Below are 19,394 nucleotides of genomic sequence, written 5' to 3'. Positions count from 1 at the left end.
GCGGTCTCTCCCCAGCCCACCCCCCCCGGGGCGCGCTCCCGCAGCCCATCCCGCCCGGCGGGAGCGCGCACTCCCCCACCCCCACCCCCCACCCCCCCGCCCCGCCCCGCCCCGCCCCGCCCTGCCGAAGGTGCGCGAGACCCGGCGGCGCGCGGGCATCCCCGGCTCCCCCCCCTCCACGCTGACGTTAGCGCCCCGCCTGCGTCACGCACCCAGCCGCGCGCGCGGGGCGGGGCGGGGCGGGGCGGGGCGAGGCGCGAGCTCCCTCCCCCTCCCCCCCCCGCCCCCCCCCCCGTTTCCCGCCTCCTCCTTCCCCTCGCGCGCGCGGCCCCCCCCCTCCCCCGTCCGGTCTCCCCACGTGTCAGTTTGTTTTCGCCGTCGCCACGGCGACGGTGGGAGGGGCTTGCGCGAGGTGAGGTTATAAAAGGGGCGGAGGCGGCGGGCCGCAGGCAGTGCCGAGCGGGGCGCGGCGGGCGGCGGGCGGCGGCTGCGGAGCGCGGCGCGGCGCGGCGCGGCGCCGCCCCTCCCTCCCTACCCTCCCTACTTTCCCCTCTCCTCCGCCACCGTTTCCCCCATGGCCGCGGCTCCCCGGGCAGCAGCAGCAGCACCAGCAGCAGCAGCACATCGCGCCGCCGCCCTGCCGCTGCCCCCGCCGCCCGCCGTCGCCTGACGCCCCCGGTGCGGTGCCGTGCCGTGCCCCCGGTGCCGTCCCGCAGGCAGCCCCGCGGCGGGTGCGCGATGGCGCTCAGCGGCACGCTCCTCCCCTCCATCGCCACCTTCGCGGCGGGCGCCGCGGGCCGCGAGAAGGCGCCGCGGCCCGCGGGCCCCGGCAACGTGAGTATCGGCGGGGCGGGGGTGCGGCGCGGTGCGGATGTGCGGTGTGTCGGTGCGGGGTCTGAGCCGTGCCCGTGTCCCCGCAGCGGTGGCGGGAGGAGCTGTCGCAGCTGAAGCGCCCGGCGCTGGCGGCCCGTCCCGTGGAGGCGCCGCCGCCGCAGCCACCGCCGCAGCCGTCGGAGCTGGAGGCGGCCGCCGCCGCGCTGGGTCCCCGCCGCGACACCGAGGAGTTCAACGAGCTGCTGGACTTCGACTTCATCCTCTCCAACTCCCTCATGCACCAGGAGCCCGCCGCCGCCGCCGCCGTGGTGGTGGCACCCGCAGTAGCAGCAGCCCCGGCCCCCGCCGCCAGCCCCTGCCCCGCCGGGCCCTTCGCCTACCCGCTGCCCCGCGCCGAGCCCGGCGGCCTCCTCTACGGCGGCGGCGGCAGCCGCGATGGGGCTCCCGCCGCCGGCCCGGCCGCCGCCCCCTTCAACCTGGCCGACATCACCGACGTGTCGCCCTCCGGAGGCTTCGTGGCCGAGCTGATGCGGCCCGACCTGGACCCGGTGTACCTGCCGGCGCCCGCCGCCGCCCTGCCGCCGCTGGGCAGCCTGCAGGGCAAGTTCGTGGTGAAGGCCGTGGGCGACTACAGCCACCCGGGGCTCAGCCCCAAGAGCGGCCCGCCGACGGCCCCGCCGCCCGGCACCGAGGGACCGGCGGCGCCCCCCTACAGCCCCCTGCCGCGGATGTGCCCCAAAATCAAGCAGGAGGCCACCCCGCCGTGCACGCTGGCCCCGCCGCACGGGAGCGGCCCCCGAGGAGCCCCCCAGCACGACTTCGCCATGGGCCGCCTGCTGCCCGCCCGGACTACGCCTTCGCTGGGTCCCGAGGAGATGCTGAGCAGCAGGGACTGTCTCCCCGCCGCACCGGGGCTGAGCCACCCGCCGCTGCCGCTGCCGCCGGGGTACCCCCCGGCCCCCGGCTACCCCGCCTTCCTGCCCGAGCAGCTGCCCCCCAGCACGCTCCAGTACCAAGGTGAGTCCCCGTGCCTGCCTCCGTGGTCTCGGCGGCGGGCGTGCCATGTGCTTGCGCCGGCACCGGCCGTGGCGGTGCTCACTCTCCGCCTTCCCTGCCTCTTAGAGCTGATGCCGCCGGGGAGCTGCCTGCCCGAGGAGACCAAACCAAAGAGGGGGCGCCGGTCATGGCCTAGGAAAAGGACGGCCACACACACCTGTGACTACGCGGGCTGCGGCAAAACCTACACCAAGAGCTCTCATCTCAAGGCGCATCTGAGAACCCACACAGGTGAGGCCCCCGCGTGGGGTCACCGGGCTGCTGGGGCATGGGGCGAGCCCCCTCGGACAGCGCAAGGGGGCAGGGGGTGGACAGGAGGAGAGCCAAAAGTAGCAAGTCCTAACATTTCTCTGCTGGGTTTCTGGGCATGTTTCTTCTCCCCTTGGCTACGTTAAGTCCTGTGCAGTCTTTGCTTACTGGCTCTGTGTTTCACTTAATGGTGCAGAATGACTCAGATGTGGGAGAGGGTGGGTTTCTTGCTGAGGCAAAGTTTGTTGCTCTTCTCTTGCTGTGTGTCTGGCTAATTAGCAGGTAGTTGGAAGTCAGCAAGGATTTGTTGCTGTAGATGTTGCTGGCGCACTTCAGAGGAAGGAGCAGACCTCTCTCTAAGATTCTGCTTTCTTTGTTCATGGTTAAGTGCTTCGTACACAACCCTCTTGTCTTGGCTTGCTCTAGTGCGAGGGATCGTGTAGCTGACGGTGCCTTTAGCTATAACTCACCGAAGCCTTGGCACCTCTGTGAGCTGCCTTTCCCTTTCTGAGCCCAATGGTGACAGGCTCCATGCGAGCGGGGTTGCAGCTGTGTTGGTGGCACTGCTGGGAGTGCCTCGCCTACGTGTGGGAGCGCATCTGCCCCAGGGTTAGCGCCAAAGAGACGGGGTTTAACAGCTCGCTGGTGACTGCTAGAATTTGGATAAAATCTGCGAAAGTACGCATCTGAGCTCGAGTTCAAACTTCAACCTTACAGCTGAATGCCATATTGCAATAGCTGAGCTTGTGAAAGCAGGTACATCATGCACAGTTTCGCCAGTGCAGGCATTCCGTAATAGTGATTAAATAACCTGGGAATTTGCATAATTTAAATCCCGGGATTGTGAGTTTGATTCAAAACTTTCTCCCGAGGAGGAGGTGGGAAAGGGAGAAACAACAGCTTAGTGGTTAGGCTACGTGTTCGGCTAATGGCAGCGGGAAGAAAAATTGGTCAAGTGAACAGTTCTTCCTGCCTGTCCCGAGACTGCCAGCATGGTCTCTAGGATGAGTAGGACCGAGTTTGTAATTGACAGGGAAGTTTGTCTTGCAGTCAACAGCAGTTTTGCTGTTGTGAAGGCTGAAAGATTGAGCTCTTAATCGAGCTGAGCTAATGAAAACAGTTTCCAACTGGTTTTAATTGAGACCTACAATTATCTAAATGCATTACTTTTTTTTTTTTTGCTGAGCTATTTCTGGTTGATATTTGATTGTGTAACATTAGCCAGCAAAAATACAGTCCTAACTGAACGCCTGTGTTCTAAAGCCTCAAGTACAAGACAAACTTTAGCGAAGATTTCAGTGGTGTTCATGCTATATAATACCTGTAATGTCTTGAAAAGACTGTTAGTCTGCTAGTAGTTTGCTTACAATCCCTTCAAGAACTTTGCCTTTTGATACTTTTTCTGTTTTCTTCTTGAAAGTCAGGTGTTAGCAGTGGAGTGGAAACAAAGGTAGCCACAAATAAACCTTGCTGACATGTTTCTGTTTTTTAAAGGTGAGAAACCTTATCACTGTGACTGGGAAGGCTGCGGATGGAAGTTTGCCCGATCTGATGAACTTACTCGTCACTACCGAAAACACACGGGCCACCGCCCTTTTCAGTGCCAGCGGTGTGACAGAGCATTTTCCAGGTCGGATCACCTCGCCTTACACATGAAGAGGCACTTTTAATTGGAAGCAGTGGATCTTTCCCCAACTGCCTTAGAGATTCAGTATTTACAGCACAAGGACTGTCTTCCGCAAGAAGGGGAGAACCCAGTTTAAGCACTACACAGAATCAAGGTGAAGTCTTCCAAAGAGTGGAAAGAGGGATAATTGCATATAGACATTGCAACTTTTTTTTTTATATATATACATTTAAAAGAAAACCGAAAACATTGGGGTCAATGACTGGATCTTCTATCATTCCATTTGTAAATCCAACTTGAATTATTTCCGGACTACAAAATGCCAAGGAGTGACTGGAAGTCACGGATATCAGGGTTAAACAGACTGTGTGTAGTTCGGAGGGTGGGGATATTACACAGGGAAATGACATTCCCTTAAATTTTCTTTCAATGCAATATTAGATGTAAATGTCATCTTGTACTTTCCTTTTTTTCCTTCTAAAAGCCATTACGATGTTAGAAGAGGAGGAAAAATTCAGGTACAGAGTTATGTTTTAAAAGCCTATTTCATGGTGCTTAGTGACTGTTGGTTTTAGAGGTACCAAAAACAGGAAGCCAAAGTTCTCAAACTGCTGCATATCTGACAAGGAAATATTTTTGTCTTCCGATCGCCAATTATGACCTAAATCAGGTAAATAATCCTGGTTTATCTTTTTTTTTTAAAGAAAATAACTTTATGCAGACAGTCTGTAATGCACTGTGGTTTCGATGTGCAATAGTTTGTACAATGGTTTATTCCCAAATATGCCTTAAGCAGAACAAATGTTTTCTATATAGTTCTTTACATAATAAATATGTAATATAAATTTAAGCAAACTTCTATTTTGTATATTTGTAAACTACGAAGTAAAGAAAAAGGACATTTTGGAGTTTGTATTTTGCATATTCAAGCGGAAAATAAGTTTTAAATAAACCTATAATATTTTATCTGAATGGCTTTTGTAATTTTCTTCTGTGCATGGATATGTCCAAAGAAAGCTTAGGTGTTTGTTAGTAGTTGAGTTTCCCAAGGCAGAGGGGGGTGGTGAGGGCTTGTAGCCTCAGGACTCTGAAAGAGGTAGGATAGATAAGTGCAGTTCTGATAAAAACACATCATTTGAGGGGGAAAATAACGTGTATTTTTTTGTTACAAATACTGAAGTGCCACTTACCAGCATCATGAAACATAATTTTTAAGGTAACAGTTATCTGTTACAGGGCATGTCCATTTGGCATGTTAGACTTTGCATATACAAATAAAACAAATTTTAGAAATTTTTTAGTGGTCTTTTCAGCATGTAAGACTTCTAGCTTCATTTTCTTGGGCTTCTCAGATAAGCTTGTATAATTCCTGTCACTTTCAAGTGAATGAACAAAGATCAGCTGAGTAACACAGTGAAGACAAAGCATGAATTAAGGAATAACATGCATGCATAAAACACCTTTAAACAATAAACTACATGCAGTCTCATTTAATTTGAAGCCTGCTCTCTCCTGGAAATTCAATAAGCCAACGGTATGTGAAGAGCCAAAATTCCTGTAGGAGTCCTGGTATACATACGTAACTTGGGGATGTTGACCATGCAGAATCTAGATGCACATTCGGGACATGTTGCTGCCAATTCTCCAGCGTACCTTCAACTGCACTTGCTTTTCTGCAGTCGATGCAGTGAGCCCATTGCATGGCTTGGGTAGTTAGCACTTTTGTTGTAGTTGTCCTTAGGGACCTTGTTGCTCTACTTTCTTTACAAACATGTAGCAATAAGATGATTTCAACATGAATACTCGCTGAATAGGACATGCTTTTCTAACTACTCTTTGTAAAGAGAAGGCAGAAGTGATTCTTCCACCTCTATTTTAAAATGTCTGTCAGCCAGGAATCTGTGTGTATATATATAATGCTGAATAAAGCTGACCATAGAAAATAAATTACAGGCAAGAGCCATTCATATTTTTGCAGCAGTTAAAGCAGGAGTTGTAATATCAACTTCTTGTTCCAAATGTCCCATCAAATTCCACATTTTCTTGTGTTCTTTGTGTGGTGACTGGCACCTTTTCTTTCTAAAGCTGTCTAAGTCCCATAACGATGCTAAAACTATTTCTCACCCCTTATCTCCTAGGCAGGCTTTGTTCACCTGAAGCTATCTTAGTTGGTTTGGTTCATGGGTAACATGGGGAGCAGGGAATGTCGTGTTTGGTTTGCAAATATCAGCTATTTAAAGCTGAATTAAAGTTATGAGTCATCCTGAAGCTTTTTTTTCTTGTGGAAACTTAAAAACAGTAATTTCTGACATTTTTCTGTTGCTTTGGATGTGGATCCTACGGAAGATATCTGAGGTCAGTGTTGTAGCTGACCTGGAGTGTTCTGTCTCTAATGCTGGTACACGCTTGGGTAGCTGTAGGATCACCTTTGTAGGACTGCTGTTCAGGATGACCTAAATCTGTGCAAGGTTTATGTGCTAACACATCCATATGTATTGAAATTTGCAGATTTCATTTGAGAAACTTGATGGGTTTGTTTTGGTTTGGTTTGGTTTTGTGTTCCCCGTGTGCTGTCATTATAAAATCTTAAGAATTTTACGAGGTGCTCTAGCATTTAGTAATCTGTATCTGTTAATGCCAACTTCAGTTTCTCTTTGATGGTTTTATAGACCCTAGGTTTATAGTCGCACAGACAACAGCGTTCTTGAAATGGGGCTTTGTTCTCTTCTCCCACGTGATTTTTTTTCCCCCTGCTCCTAACTAAGCTGTCCTCATGTATGACTTTCTTTCCAGAGCTAAACAGACACAGTTGTAGCTTGGTATTTAAAAAGAAATGCTGCTGTTCCTTTAACCATTTCCAAAATGTTATTCCTATACTTTTGGGACAGGAGCCAACAGTCGATTTTTGCTGCACAGTATGCAGCCCGGGAGAGGCAGTGCTTGTTCTTAAGGAGGTCTCTGGGGGAAATACTGAAGCGAGCAGTTGTACCAGTTGTGCTCTGCTCACATAGGTAGAGCTACAAATAGCACGTCCTGTTCGCCACCTGTTTCATTGTGTCTGTCCTCCTGGAACTGCACTTAGGTGCAAGATCATAAATGGATGCAGTGGAGCAACACATAAATCAAAAGCCGTATCTAGTAAAGCGTATGTAAAACACCAAGCAGTCTTGTAAGGGTGTCTTGAAAAACGGGATTTGTTTAGCATTACTAAAGTTATGTTCATGTGCTACTTTGCTCAGGCTTTGGCGTCTGGAAGCTGGGTTTATTAGGGGTGGCCTCTCTGACATAGGGTGAGCACCTCTGGAGCTGCCCCGGAGCATGACTTTAGCTACGGAAGGGAAAAGCTCCCCGGGCAGAGAATGATCTCTGCAGTCGAACTGCAGCCATCCTTAATTCTGCTCACCCCTCGCCCAAATCTCTCTCTTGAGCACGTTTAACGTGTGAAGATGGAGCTGTTTTAAACAAGATGACACATGTCTGCCTACTGGGTGCCAAGTGTTCAAAAGTGGCATCGGAACAAAAACCTGCTCAGAGCCGCAGCGCTTCTGTGCACTTGTCTGCTGCACACCGCAGGGCTGGAAGCTTCGTGCACTTTAAACTCGTTTGCTGCATGCAACCCAGCACAAATGCCTTCAGCTTTCCCCTGTCACATGGAGCTGTGCTTTGAAAAGATTTGCTTTTCCCCCCATGGAGTTTACCAACCCCTGCCACCGCTGAAGTCAACTGCGAATCTCGCAGGGATTTATATTAAGCTGATATGAATCAGTGAATTTCATTCCCCTTCTCTTTAATAAGGGGAGATCAGAGACTCCTGCGGTTAATCACCCCGAGTGCTAACGGTTCGACTGAATTAGTTTACACAGGTTTCCTATGGGAGTGTGCTAGTCGTTAGAGCTAGCCTGCTCCCATTGAAGTCGCTGGCAAGCGCTTTAACGGCATCTGAGCGCAAGAATTTCCAAATTAAACCCATTGCACACCATGTTCCTTCCTGGGCTTCCCTCCTCCCTGTGTCCAACCCGATTGTGTCAGGAGAACACCAGGAGAACAAGAACATGTTGCAAATGTGTACAGCTTGCACAGATTGATATTCATGATGCTCGGGTCTGGGAAGGGTCTGGATGCGGCAGGAGCGTTTGTCGGAGGAATAGCAGAAGGCACGGTGATCGAAACTTGCTTGGAGAGGAAGAGGAGCACCACCACTACCACCACCACGAACAACAACAGCGCGTGTTGACCTGTACTTGCCAGGAAAGCTGCCCGGATTACGCATCTGTGTGTAGGATCAGTGGGTATATCTTTGGAGACCGAGGAGAGCAGTATGTACATACAAGAGAGGAAGGCCCATCATTCACCGAAATTTAATTGAGGTCACATTGGCTTCGAGCCACAGGGTAACACACCCACATTCCCCTGTCTGCACTACACCTGGATGACTCACGTTTCGTTGTCTGCCCTCCTCTCCCATGGTGAATTACTGGGGGACGTTTCCATTACCACTGAGGGCCTTGCCACCAAGTGCAGAAGTCGTCTCTGCGGCATGGAAGTGGGTGGTGGTGGTGGTTCCGCAGCCTTGTTCTCCACCCTGGCTGCAGATAGGTATCTGTTAGACTCCTTTTCACCTTTGGATGCTTACCTGTGAGCCCTCGGGGCTGGAACCTTAATTGTGTGAAAGACAGGAGGGGAAAAAGTGGGTTGTGCTTTATGAATGTTTGATCTATATTTAGAGTATGAGTGCCCTAGGTTTTACAGAAGATGAGTGGCCATAGCAGCTGCTCCCGAGAGGTACCTGGCAGCTGGACCTTCTCCCTTCGGTGATGCTTTCTGAACTGTGGAAGCTGTGGCTCCGTTTGTAACAGAGACAGTCGTTTTCACATGTCAAAAACATTGTGACACATTTGTTAACAAGAAGTTAAAACACCGAGCTCCTTTCACTCAGGAGCTTGTATGAGCAGAAGCGTAATCATGTGCTGCTATCACCTCAGCAATCTTGCTGCAACTCTAAAAAAGTTTTGCATGGTTTTACTCAGGGTACAGCGTGCTTGTTTATCAAGCACAAGCTAAGGCTTGCTTAAATCTTGCCATTCAAGTTCTCTGCTATTACACTTTCCGTCTTTATTCAACAAAATGATAGAGCTGCCCTGTACCGGTTGGCTGAAGACCCTTCATTTTAGAAACAGATATCCCACAGTTGTCCAGAAGGATTTCCCCCACTGTCCACAACATTGCACCAGCAGCACAGAAGTTTATTTACTGGACATTTCCCTGATGGTGCATGATGTCTGTGGGCATACATCCTTTTGTCAGTGCCTTCGTGGCTGGCAGGAGCAGAGCGTCAGGTCTGCTTCGTCCTCCCACCCCTAGAAAGCCACGGGAAGGAAGGATAATTGACAGCACTGGCTCTGGGAAGCAGGCTTGCAGTTGCCACGTGGAAAAACTTGTCTCCCCAGGCTTTTGCCACCTGCCTGCCTGTGCCAGCCATGTGTTTCCTACCATGCAGAGGAGACGTTGCTCATACATACAAAAAAGCATTTCTCGAGGTTCCTGCATGAGTTTGGTTTGCACACTGGGCCCCTGGGAGGGCGCCATGAGCGTCAGTGCTGTTTGATGTCCAGATTTCTGCTAGGATATTCCATCAGAATGGTCTCCTTGGGGCCTAGCATCCGTCATCGTTATGTTCCCCTTTTCTGATAAAATGAATATTGTACGTTAATATGTTGATAAACTACTGGGGCAACACTGACGGCGATTACTGAAGCATGTTGGAATTCACTTTCTAAGCTCTGGATGAGATCTTGTTCTGTGTTTAGGCTCCAGACATACTGAGTCAATAATGCTGTTGGCTACTCAAAGAGGCTACCCAAAGGGAAGTGTTTGTCTTTGCACTGGGATGCACTAGGTTTGGCTGTCCTTTCCCAGTTCCTGCATCACACTATTTCAGCAACAGGCTCCTCCGCCCAACAAGGAATGGCCGAGTTTGTTGGCCGTGCAACGGGTTATTATTTGTATTACCAAAGATCAAGAAATTTTCCAGTGGAAAGCAAAATATTTCGCTGCTTTCAGTCTTCCTGGCTCCCCAGTAATTGCTCGTGCTCTCTTCAGCCTTAGAGAATATTATAATGTTCCTGTCACCTGTCAAAGATGTTTTACTACCTTCCTTCTGTAAACACCTTCTAGCCAACATTTGCTTTGACAAAGTTCCCATGTTCACAATGTAAAACTTACTGGCAAGGCTTCGTATGCAAGGAGACTAGCTCGCTAATTGCTATGGTCGGGGCGACGGGTTCCCTTTAGCCCTGTTGTCGAGGAGCAGAGGGCAGAGCGGTGCCCAGCCAAGCCTGGCCGCGGGTGTCTTGCCTCAGCCGCTGGCCAGAAACCTAACAGTGAGGCAGGGTTACCCTGGCAGGGACAGCTAAGGGGTAACCCCTCCTCGTTCTCCCCAGAAAATTCCCTCCCAAGCCCTGAAGATTACAGGTTTGTTCAGGCTCAGAAGCTTGAGGACCATAGATCCCTGTCAACCCCATGTTTGCTTTGTGCTACTTGCTGTTGTAGCTCTGCAGATTCTACTTAATAAATATTTGATCCCCTCTGGTGCCGTGCTGAGCTCCTGGCTTCAGAGAGCCTTTGTGGCAAGCAGTTTCACAGTTAGTTATGTGCTAGCCTAAAAATAAAGGTGGGGGTAGAGGAGAAGAAAGTATTTCCTTCCTTCAGTTTCTGAGGCTGCCACCTTCCAGATTCCTACCATTTCCTCTTTTCTACGTACTGCAAGCACGAGAGAGGGAAAGGATGTATGCTCCTGCTCTCAATCGTCCCTGATTTTGTTGTTTACTGCCAAAGGCTGGAAACATTCAGCTTCAGTTGTACTTTTTAATGAATTTGGGAAGAGAAAGTAAATATGAACTTTTTACATATGTGCATTTTTACATATGGATGAGTTCATCTCGTCTAGTGTACACTGGAAGAATGCCAGGAGAAATTAGCCTAGTATGATATTTCAGTCAATATTTAAAAGATGTTTTGGCTTACTATTTTTTTTATTTTTTTTTTTTCATCACCAGAACATTTGAGAAGCCCTTGTCCATCGGTGTTTTCTTGTTTAAGGCTGAGTAATTCTTCACATTTTATTCAAAACAAAGCAAACAAACAAACAACCCCCCCCACTTCTCATAATTTTCACTGGGTCTTTGAATCTTCGCAAGATGTGATTCCATTGGTTAAAACACCTCCCCCCTCATGTACCTGCACATCCACATGGGCTTGAATAACTCATTATTTACTTACACACATTTATTACTGAGGCATAGTTAGTAATTCTTGGGTTTGTCTATTTGCTCTCATTTATTGTTACATGGAAAAGGAAGCTGACTGCAGCAGTGTTCATTGGTGCATATCTAACCTTTCTGATATTAACTCCAGCTTTTTCTCTGGATTACATTTCCAGCACCTTTTTTTTTTTTTTTTTTTTTCTTTTTTCTTTTTTCTGCGTGTCTTTCCCTGTTGTGTCTTGGATTTTGAAGGGCAAGTGTCAAAAAACTAGCTTCCCTTCGTACCGGGTACTGAAATCCACTCCAGGTGACAGAATGAGCTTTCTAAGAAGCGATCAAGGTGAACCATAGCTGTCTGGGAATCCGACTGCCTCATTAGCAAACCAAATTCTGATGGTTACAGGTAAATCCCCTTGGTGGGATGAGGTTTTGGTTTATGCTGATTTGGGGCTAAGCAAATGAACCGCATAGGCAAATCCAAAGCATTATAAAAATAGGCAGCACTTTGAAAAATTTAAGATCTGAATCTTCAGGGTCCAAAATTGGAAGCTATGTGTGAATGAGGTAAAGGAGTGCGGGAGGAGAGGTATCGGAGTATAGAGAGCAGAGGAACGATTCATGTATTGCCCAAACCGCTGGGTAAGTCAGAGGTTTTGTCTGGCTGGCTTCACCCAGCATTTTGTTCTGTGCTGAACAAAAGATGACAGAGTTTACATTTAATAACTTTGCCCAAGTTAGTCATTTGAATAAGTATTGACTATCCGTGGACACATACTCCTTGGGGAGCACAGCAGCACACAAGGCAGAAAAGGCAGCTCTCCATCCACTTTGCGTACGTCGTGCAGAAAACTTGAGGCACGAGTTTCCTCCAGCGTGGGGAAGTCTCTCTGCAGATTGCTCGGTCGTCTGTCCCAGTCTGCTACTTCGCACTGGAAGCGATGTGGCAGCAGGAAGACAAACCTCCCGGGACAGATGCAGTGACGCTCTGCCCGCACCGCCGTCTCTCTTTTCAGAGGCGGACACACAGCAAGCACTCAGCAAGATGCTGGTGGCTGGCGGCACACGGGGCTCTGAGGGCAAGGCTCCTGAGAGAAGGATGTGAAAACAGGAGAGGGGTTGGGAGGAAGAAAATTTGCAGACAGATGAAATGGCTCAGTAATGCTAGAGGGAATAATGGAGCGACAGCTGTTCTGATTTCCTCCCCCTTCATATATAAATGAATCAAAACCAGAGCTGTTTTGAGTTGGAGCAGATGATGATTCTTTGAAGTGCACTGGGTCTGCTGTTGTTGTTCCAGCTCTCATCTTTTTCTTTCTCTCTCTCTGCATTTTGCCTTGCCAGTTTAGTGCAAGGGAATTTGCAGTTGTGCTGCTGAGCCAAGATAATGCTTTTGTTTTGGAGTCAGAGCTTTCACTTCACGGCTGGGTGTTGTTCACGAAGAGCCAGCCCTTGGCATCCTGTGGATTATGTGAAGTGACAAAACGCATTGCTGGACAGAGGAATCGAGATGAAGGACTCAAAAACATGAAGAGAGGAGTTGGAAATCTGGTAGGAAGGGGGCCTCACTCAGCAGCTTGGCAGGTGCTCCCCATGTCTGCTGGATGCAGTGAAAAAGCCGGTCACACGTTCAAGCCCCTGTAGGGCTTCATCTTGTTCCCTTTGTTGCAGTGAGGAAATCGTATAACACAGACAGGATTTTCAACTTGGGGTGTGTGTGAAAGCTCAGATTTTTCTTCGAATTCAAATGACATAAAAGTTCAAGAGGTTCCCAGTGCTCTGGATCCTCATTACTTAGTATGCACAAACAAGTTCTCAGGTGGTGAGGAATCACAGCGGCAGCAGGAAGGAGAGACTGGAGAATGCAAATAAAGACATGCCCACCTTGTGATACTTGGAGGTGACGGAAGGAACAAGTCCAAAAGAGAACTGGATCCTAAAATCACAGTGTCAAAAAGAGGCTGTGGTGAGCTTTTGTTTCTCTAAAGTGATGGACTGTACAAAACTCCAGGCAGGTTTCTTTGTTTGGTTTGTTTTTGTTGGGTGTTTCTCTGTTTGTGTGTGTTGGTTTTGTTGTTGTTGGGTGTTTTTTTTTTTTTTTCTTTCATACTCTGTTACAGATGTCTGTTTTTGCTCTGTGTTTTTATTTATTTATAGGCATCTATATGGCACTCATCGTCGTAGTATCTGGGCAAATCTTCTTTCCTTTCTTGTATCAAGTAATTAAATCTATACAAAATACATATGTTCTTGGCAGAGAAAAAAAAAAAAAAAAAAAAAAAGTTAAGCTCTCCTTTTGGAAGGGCTTTGTGCCCTGCAATTAAACACTGTTTCTTGCAATGCTGTATCTTTCCACATACACATGAGCAGGGAAAAATACAATCAAATGCGATCTTGGCGGGGCTGTGTCCCCCACACACATACATTACCCTGCTGCATGGGGCCATGGCAGGTGCTTTGGGGATGGTTGGATTTGACACCTGGTGGTGTCCACAAGTGAGAGCCCTGTCCCCTCGAGGCTGCCCCCGTCCAGCAGAGAAGCCCACCCTCAGGGCTGACGGGCAGCCAGCCACTGGCATGCCTCCTGGGTAGGGATTTGGAGGAAGTCCTATGGCACAGTGAGCGCGTTGCATGCTCACGTTGGAGGAAGTGGACTCATCCCTTTCCTTTTCAAGAGTGGTTTGCTGCCCGCATTTCGGAAAGAAGTGGCCATGGCTCTGCTCTGACGTGTGGAGGTAGCCTGATAAAGAGCCCTGGGTTTCCAGAGGCAGAGCAATTGGCCACCCTCGTTAACTGCACATACTGCACATACCTCACAGCATCTCCAGTCCTGAAGACATCCAAAACCATTAGTCACTCGTGAAAACCTTCAGCTGTGTTTGTGTTCCTCCTCGCGTTCTGTTTTTGGCAGGCATGTGTGTAACCCAGGGTTTGTTCATCACGCCTCAGGGACTGCTCACATGTTTTATTACCTGGCTGAATCAGGCCCTACAGAGACACAGCTGCCCCTGGTTCCTACGGGACACGTGAGCAGAGTTTGGCCCATCTGAAGCTTCAGCAACAAACAAGAGTTATTGCCTTTCTCCTAGGTGGGAAAACCCATATGCTGATTTTTGGGAGTGAATAACCGCAGTACTAATTGAATGCTGAGAATAATCGTTTTTCCAGATGTTTGGGCTGTTGAGTTGTGTGTGGGTTTTTGTTTGTTGGTTGGGTTTGTGTTTTTTTTGTTGTTGTTGTTGTTGTTTGTGTGTGTGTGTTTCTGTGGTAGGTTTTTTTTTCTTTTTCTTTTTCTTTTAATGCTAATATTTTGTATAAGGAAAAGAACGTGAAGTCTTGCTGCTAGAACATGAAAGAAGGCATTAACATGCGGTACCACTTGCTGGTACTTGGAGGCTGGATGAAAGCCTTTTAGCAAGAATTAACAGATCAGACAGCATTTTGCATTCACATCTGTCTGGCTTAGCAATATTGAGATATTCCAGAAGTGGGCTGTCGAGTAGGTGCAAGCTTCACCCCCAAAAGTCTCTTTCTGCTGACAGAGTAAAGCAACACAGCCGCCAGCTGGTGGGGCCCGTGATTAATTGCTGTGCAGTGCCCCCGTGAGGGCTGCTGGCTGCCGGTCACTTCCTTACACTGAAATAATAATAACAATAATATAAAAATAAAAAATAATAAAATAAAATGAAAAAAAAAAAAAAGGAAACGCCTGAGGACAATGAGGCAGCACCTTAAAGTCAGCATTTGAGCTAACATTGGCCTTGGGGAGCTCTGAGCTCGTGATCTGCACCACTAGCAGGGCCAAACAGCAGCTCTCAAGCACTAGCAGTTGCAAGGGTTGCAAGGTGCAGCCGGTGCTGGAGACGTTCCTGAGCAATCCCATGCAGATCAACATAGTGCAACACAGCTGCCCCTTCCGGATTTAGAAAATTGGGAAAGAAGCTCAATACAGCAACACTATGCCTGCATAAACCGATGCCACACCGTAACTCTTAGCTGTACTCTTCACCAATATGCCAGGTGGGAAATTCTGCAGCGGTATACATCATGCTATAGGACTCTCCATGACCTTGTATTTAGTGTTTTTTGTTGTTGTTTGTTTGTTTGCATCTCATCTAGCCATCGCCTGGAGGATGAAATAAAAGCTGTATCTTCATCTTAGCTCTCCAAAACTGACTAAAACAAAGTGACAGGCTTGTAGTGACTCAAAGATACCTGGTGTGTATGTCCAAGGAGAGGAAGTGTGCAGTAAGTGAAAAAGAGGTTAAGGCACTAATGTGGGACTGCGGAGACCTGGCGTCAGTTCCCAGCTCTGCCACAGACTCCCAGTGTGACCTTAGGCAAGCTATTTCCCTCCCAAAACACTTTCATAGTCAGAGAAGGCAAAATTCAACTTCATGTGAGTTTTGCCTTTGACTTCATGGAGCCAGATCCCACCCACGCATGTCAGCTTAAAAATTAAATGCAGGCTTAAGCACCTTGCTGAAGCGCTGCCAGAATTTCCCTGTGTTTCAGTTTCCTACATCTAGCAGAGGAACAAAGATCACTTCCCTATTCCCACTCACTTTGCATGTTTAGACTGAAGCCTGCTTGGCATAGGACTGAGCGTAATGGCTGGGACCACGCTTATGCCTTTGCCCGTTTCCCTGGCAGACTGCAGCTCGAGAGAGAACCAGCTGTGTCAAGGCCTCATGTTTGGCCAAGAGTGGATGCTGTCGCATGTTGCTGGCCTCTTTGCACTCAGAGGGGCTTCCCCTGCTGCTGGCAGGTACCTGGGAGTTAATCTCATGCTGATAGAGAATAATCAGGTGTCTCTGCTTGGACAAATCATGACATTTCCAGTGAGGGGCTCCACTACGTGCAATGCCTCTTGGCTTTTTCACTGAGCGCCTGCTGTGACAGCAGACAGCTAAGTTTATATAACTGGCTCCTTCGAGAGTGCCACCGAACAGGATATTCCTGTTGGCAAAGAGCTACCTATTTGCTTAAACCAACAGTTGTAGGCTCCTGCAGCCCTTGACAGGTACAAACAAGGAACCACACCGATAGCTGAGGGGAGGAGGGATTACTACGCTTAACAAGAAGTAGACTTTGACATTTACATGCATATCACGGATACATCCTACAAGGTAAACAAATACAGCATAAAAGCAAATTTGGCTATTCAAATGACCTGATTGTTCCTATGATGATGATCTCTCCTGGCATGTATTTAGTAACGCGCTAATTGACTTTTCATGCATCAGGAAGAAAACTTTTCGCTATCTGTTTCAGGACGGTTTCTGATGACACCATCTTTCAAGCTTTGCTTATTTATTTGTTTTGGAGAACTGCTTGAAAGGAAAACAGATCCTGGCCCCGGCTGACGCTCGGGACTGCCATTGCAGGTGCTGATGTCCAGCGGGGCTGCATGGTGAGCAGTGCTGGCTGCAGCCGTTCCTGCAGACCCCAGACCTCCCCTTGCCCTGGCAGGGACGGGCACACATTGGAGCAGCCTCTGCTTGCAACCCAAATAGGCAAAGCAGTAGCCACAGTGAGCCTACATGAGGCAGGTTACTGAAGTCTGAGGTAGGCATGCATGGCTCCCACCTGACAGTCACAGCCAACACCAAGCCCACAAGCATCACCGAGGCCCTGTGGGACTTGCAGCAACCTCCTCGCCCTCTGCTCTGGGTTTTTGATGCCAGCATGAAATGCGCTGAGCAGTCTGTCTAGTTCTTACAAAGAGGAAGTGGGAAAGTGCAGAGAGCGAGTTGGCTACTCAGCGCAGCAGCCCTTTGTGCTGGGGACATGCGTTAGAACTGCAAATGAGATTTTTTAGACATCTGGCTGATAAAATGGTTATTAATGATTTCCTAGTTATGAGAATGTATTTGTTCTGGTCATATGGCAACAGTCAGCGCTGACTCATAAGCAGCAAGATAAATACTTGTGGTAAAATAACCTTTGCGCACACATTGGAGCTAAGTGGGTAAAATGAATCCAATCAACTATTTTACTTTACCCTTACTGCATTTGCAAAAATTCTGGGAACTCACACAGAATTTCCCCATGTATAAATTTTCTAATGTGGTTTGAGGTTTATCTGTGTGGAGGCTTTCTCCAAGAAGAGATGATCTGCGCAGATTTAAAAAGCACAGTATTCATGGACTGTCACACCTTCACAGCTGTCATGATGCCCAGATCTTCAGAAGCTGCCTGGAGATGGTCCTGGGCAGCTTGCTCATGGTGTCCCTGCTTGGGCAGGAGCTGGACCAGGTGCCTCCAGAGGTCCCTGCCATCTGCAGCCATTCAGACACCACTTCTCTGCCAAATGTCTACCCGAGCTGTCCTGCCGAGGTGTACAACCTGAAATTTCATTAGCTGGTATCCATACACATATGCTTTACCCCCAGTACAAACACACAAAAACATTTTGTACACAGCCATGCTCACAAAGCACAGTGATGTGGTAACTTGCAGATGTTAAGAACAAGAAGAAATGCGTATCAGGGGTGCATTAACCGAAATCTGCCTTTTTTCTACTGTTTGTAGGGGTTGGCCACACTCAGTCGCAGGCCCAGGATGCTCCAATTAGTGTGCAGAAATTTCAGCCCTGTTTTTCATGACTTGTAGGGGAGATGGCGATAGACTTTAGAAACAAACCTGAGGTCTTGCAGCCTCTGGAGGCTGAGACACAGCTTAATCCATCTCTACCCACAATTGTGGGCACTCCTTGGGGGCAGAAAGTCTGCAGGTGCCTGCTGAATTGAGCCCAGGTGGTGCCAGCACCTCATCAGTGCTGCGAGCCCCATCAAGGACCAAGTGGAGGCCCCGTGCTGCTGCTGCTATTACACCACACAGGCTGGGAAATGCATTGAGCATCAGAAAAACTGCATTTAGAAAGAAATAGGGGTCGGAGAAGGAGATGATAAATGGTGAAAGGGTTTAAAAGTTTGTCAGTGGCCCCAAAGCCATCTCAAGTGACTGCAAACAGCAGCCCAGCTTTAAAAGATGCAGTACAGTAACGTTTTTGGAAGTGCAGCCCTGGCTGTGTAAATGGCAAGAACCGTGCTTGGTCAGTAGGGTTATGATTTTGTTTGGGCTTGAAGGCACTACCATCATATAAATAATCACTGAACATTTCAAAGCCTTTGAGAACATTTTGTTTTAATTTAACATTTTAATGCCAGGAATGGGTTAGGGTTTAGGTGTGGTGGTTTCACATATTTTTGGAACCTGTTTATCCATCTTTTATTAAGACTCCGAGAAGGCAGCTCAAAATACTTTCAGTGACTCCAGTGATGCTCTAATTTCTGCTTCTTTGTTTTCTGAATACGATTAAGCTAAATTCCTGTCTCCATCTCCAGCTGCTTCCTGGAGAGACACTTAGAGGCCAGCAGCACAACGCTTTGTTCTGTTTGGTTTGATTTCAGATCAGCGGCTAAGCTGATGAGCAAAGAAATGACAAACTATTTTATATCTGGCGTATCTTAGAAGTGCCCTAGCAACCCGTTTTCCAGCTAGAATATTTATTTGTCTTCTTCTATCTAATATGACAAGTGAATAATCATTAATAAAGTATCTCCTGTCCTCACAATGCCTGCTCTCCTTCACAAACTGGCATACTTTTAGGGGTGGGAAATTAGCAACAGCATCATTGCTCGGCTGGCAAATTATGCAGCTCTTTGCAAGAGCTGGGCCTTTAAAACACCTTCAGCCACGGTTGCCCCTTCTGAGGCATCTTGAAAGATCTCTCTCTCCCATTTGCCACATTGCCCCATTTGGGCTTGGGCACCCACAGGGCAAACCCCAAAATTGAGGTCCCTCGGTGCTCTGGTTGGTGTGGACGCTTCTGGTTGCATCCACGTGAGTTGGGAACCAAGGCAGGGGAGCCCTTGGGTCTGAGACTTTGTGCATAAAGCTGGCCTCTGCCCAGCAACAGGAGCTCATTTCACATGAAGGGGGTCTCCTGCAGGGTGCCCACCAGCCCCCAAACACAGTGAGCACTGCGGAGGAGCGGGGACCTGCTGCCACCTCCACCTCGTGCCTGCAGCCGGAGGGCAAGTGCAGGTCTCTGTGGCTGGAGGGGCAGGTGGGGTTTCATCTTGACGTCTGCTGCGAGGAAGTCTTGGGGCATATCTTCATTTTGTTTTGTTGTTGTTGTTTGTGTGTGTGTGGTTTTGTTGGGGTTTTTGTTTGTTTGTTTTGCTTTGTGTTTTTTTTTCACCCCCTTTTTTGTTGTTGTTTTGTTGTTTGTTTTTTTAAGTGATGCAGGCCTGGAGAAGCGTTTTGCTTCACCTCGTCTCTCTGTTTTATTTCCACTATGTGTCAAACTGAAACTGAGCTCTTATTGCTTTTGAAGCTTCCAAATGTGAAACACCGCGTTT

General features: G+C 48.7%; 1 protein-coding gene across 1 annotated transcript; it reads left to right on the top strand.

Moving 5' to 3' along the window:
- The first annotated feature begins 549 nt into the window (after positions 1-549).
- On the top strand, positions 550-4,738 carry KLF4 (Kruppel like factor 4). Its single transcript, XM_040541664.1, has 4 exons — positions 550-834; positions 921-1,851; positions 1,957-2,121; positions 3,634-4,738. Exons 1-4 carry the CDS (start codon positions 739-741, stop codon positions 3,807-3,809), a joined length of 1,368 nt encoding a protein of 455 aa, XP_040397598.1. The 5' UTR covers positions 550-738; the 3' UTR covers positions 3,810-4,738.
- The last annotated feature ends 14,656 nt before the right edge of the window (positions 4,739-19,394 follow it).

This window comes from Cygnus olor, chromosome Z, assembly GCF_009769625.2.
Source record: "Cygnus olor isolate bCygOlo1 chromosome Z, bCygOlo1.pri.v2, whole genome shotgun sequence".
NCBI classification, from domain to species: Eukaryota; Metazoa; Chordata; class Aves; order Anseriformes; family Anatidae; genus Cygnus; species Cygnus olor.
Note: the sequence above shows the minus strand (reverse complement) of the source record. Positions and strands in the feature narration are given on the sequence as shown.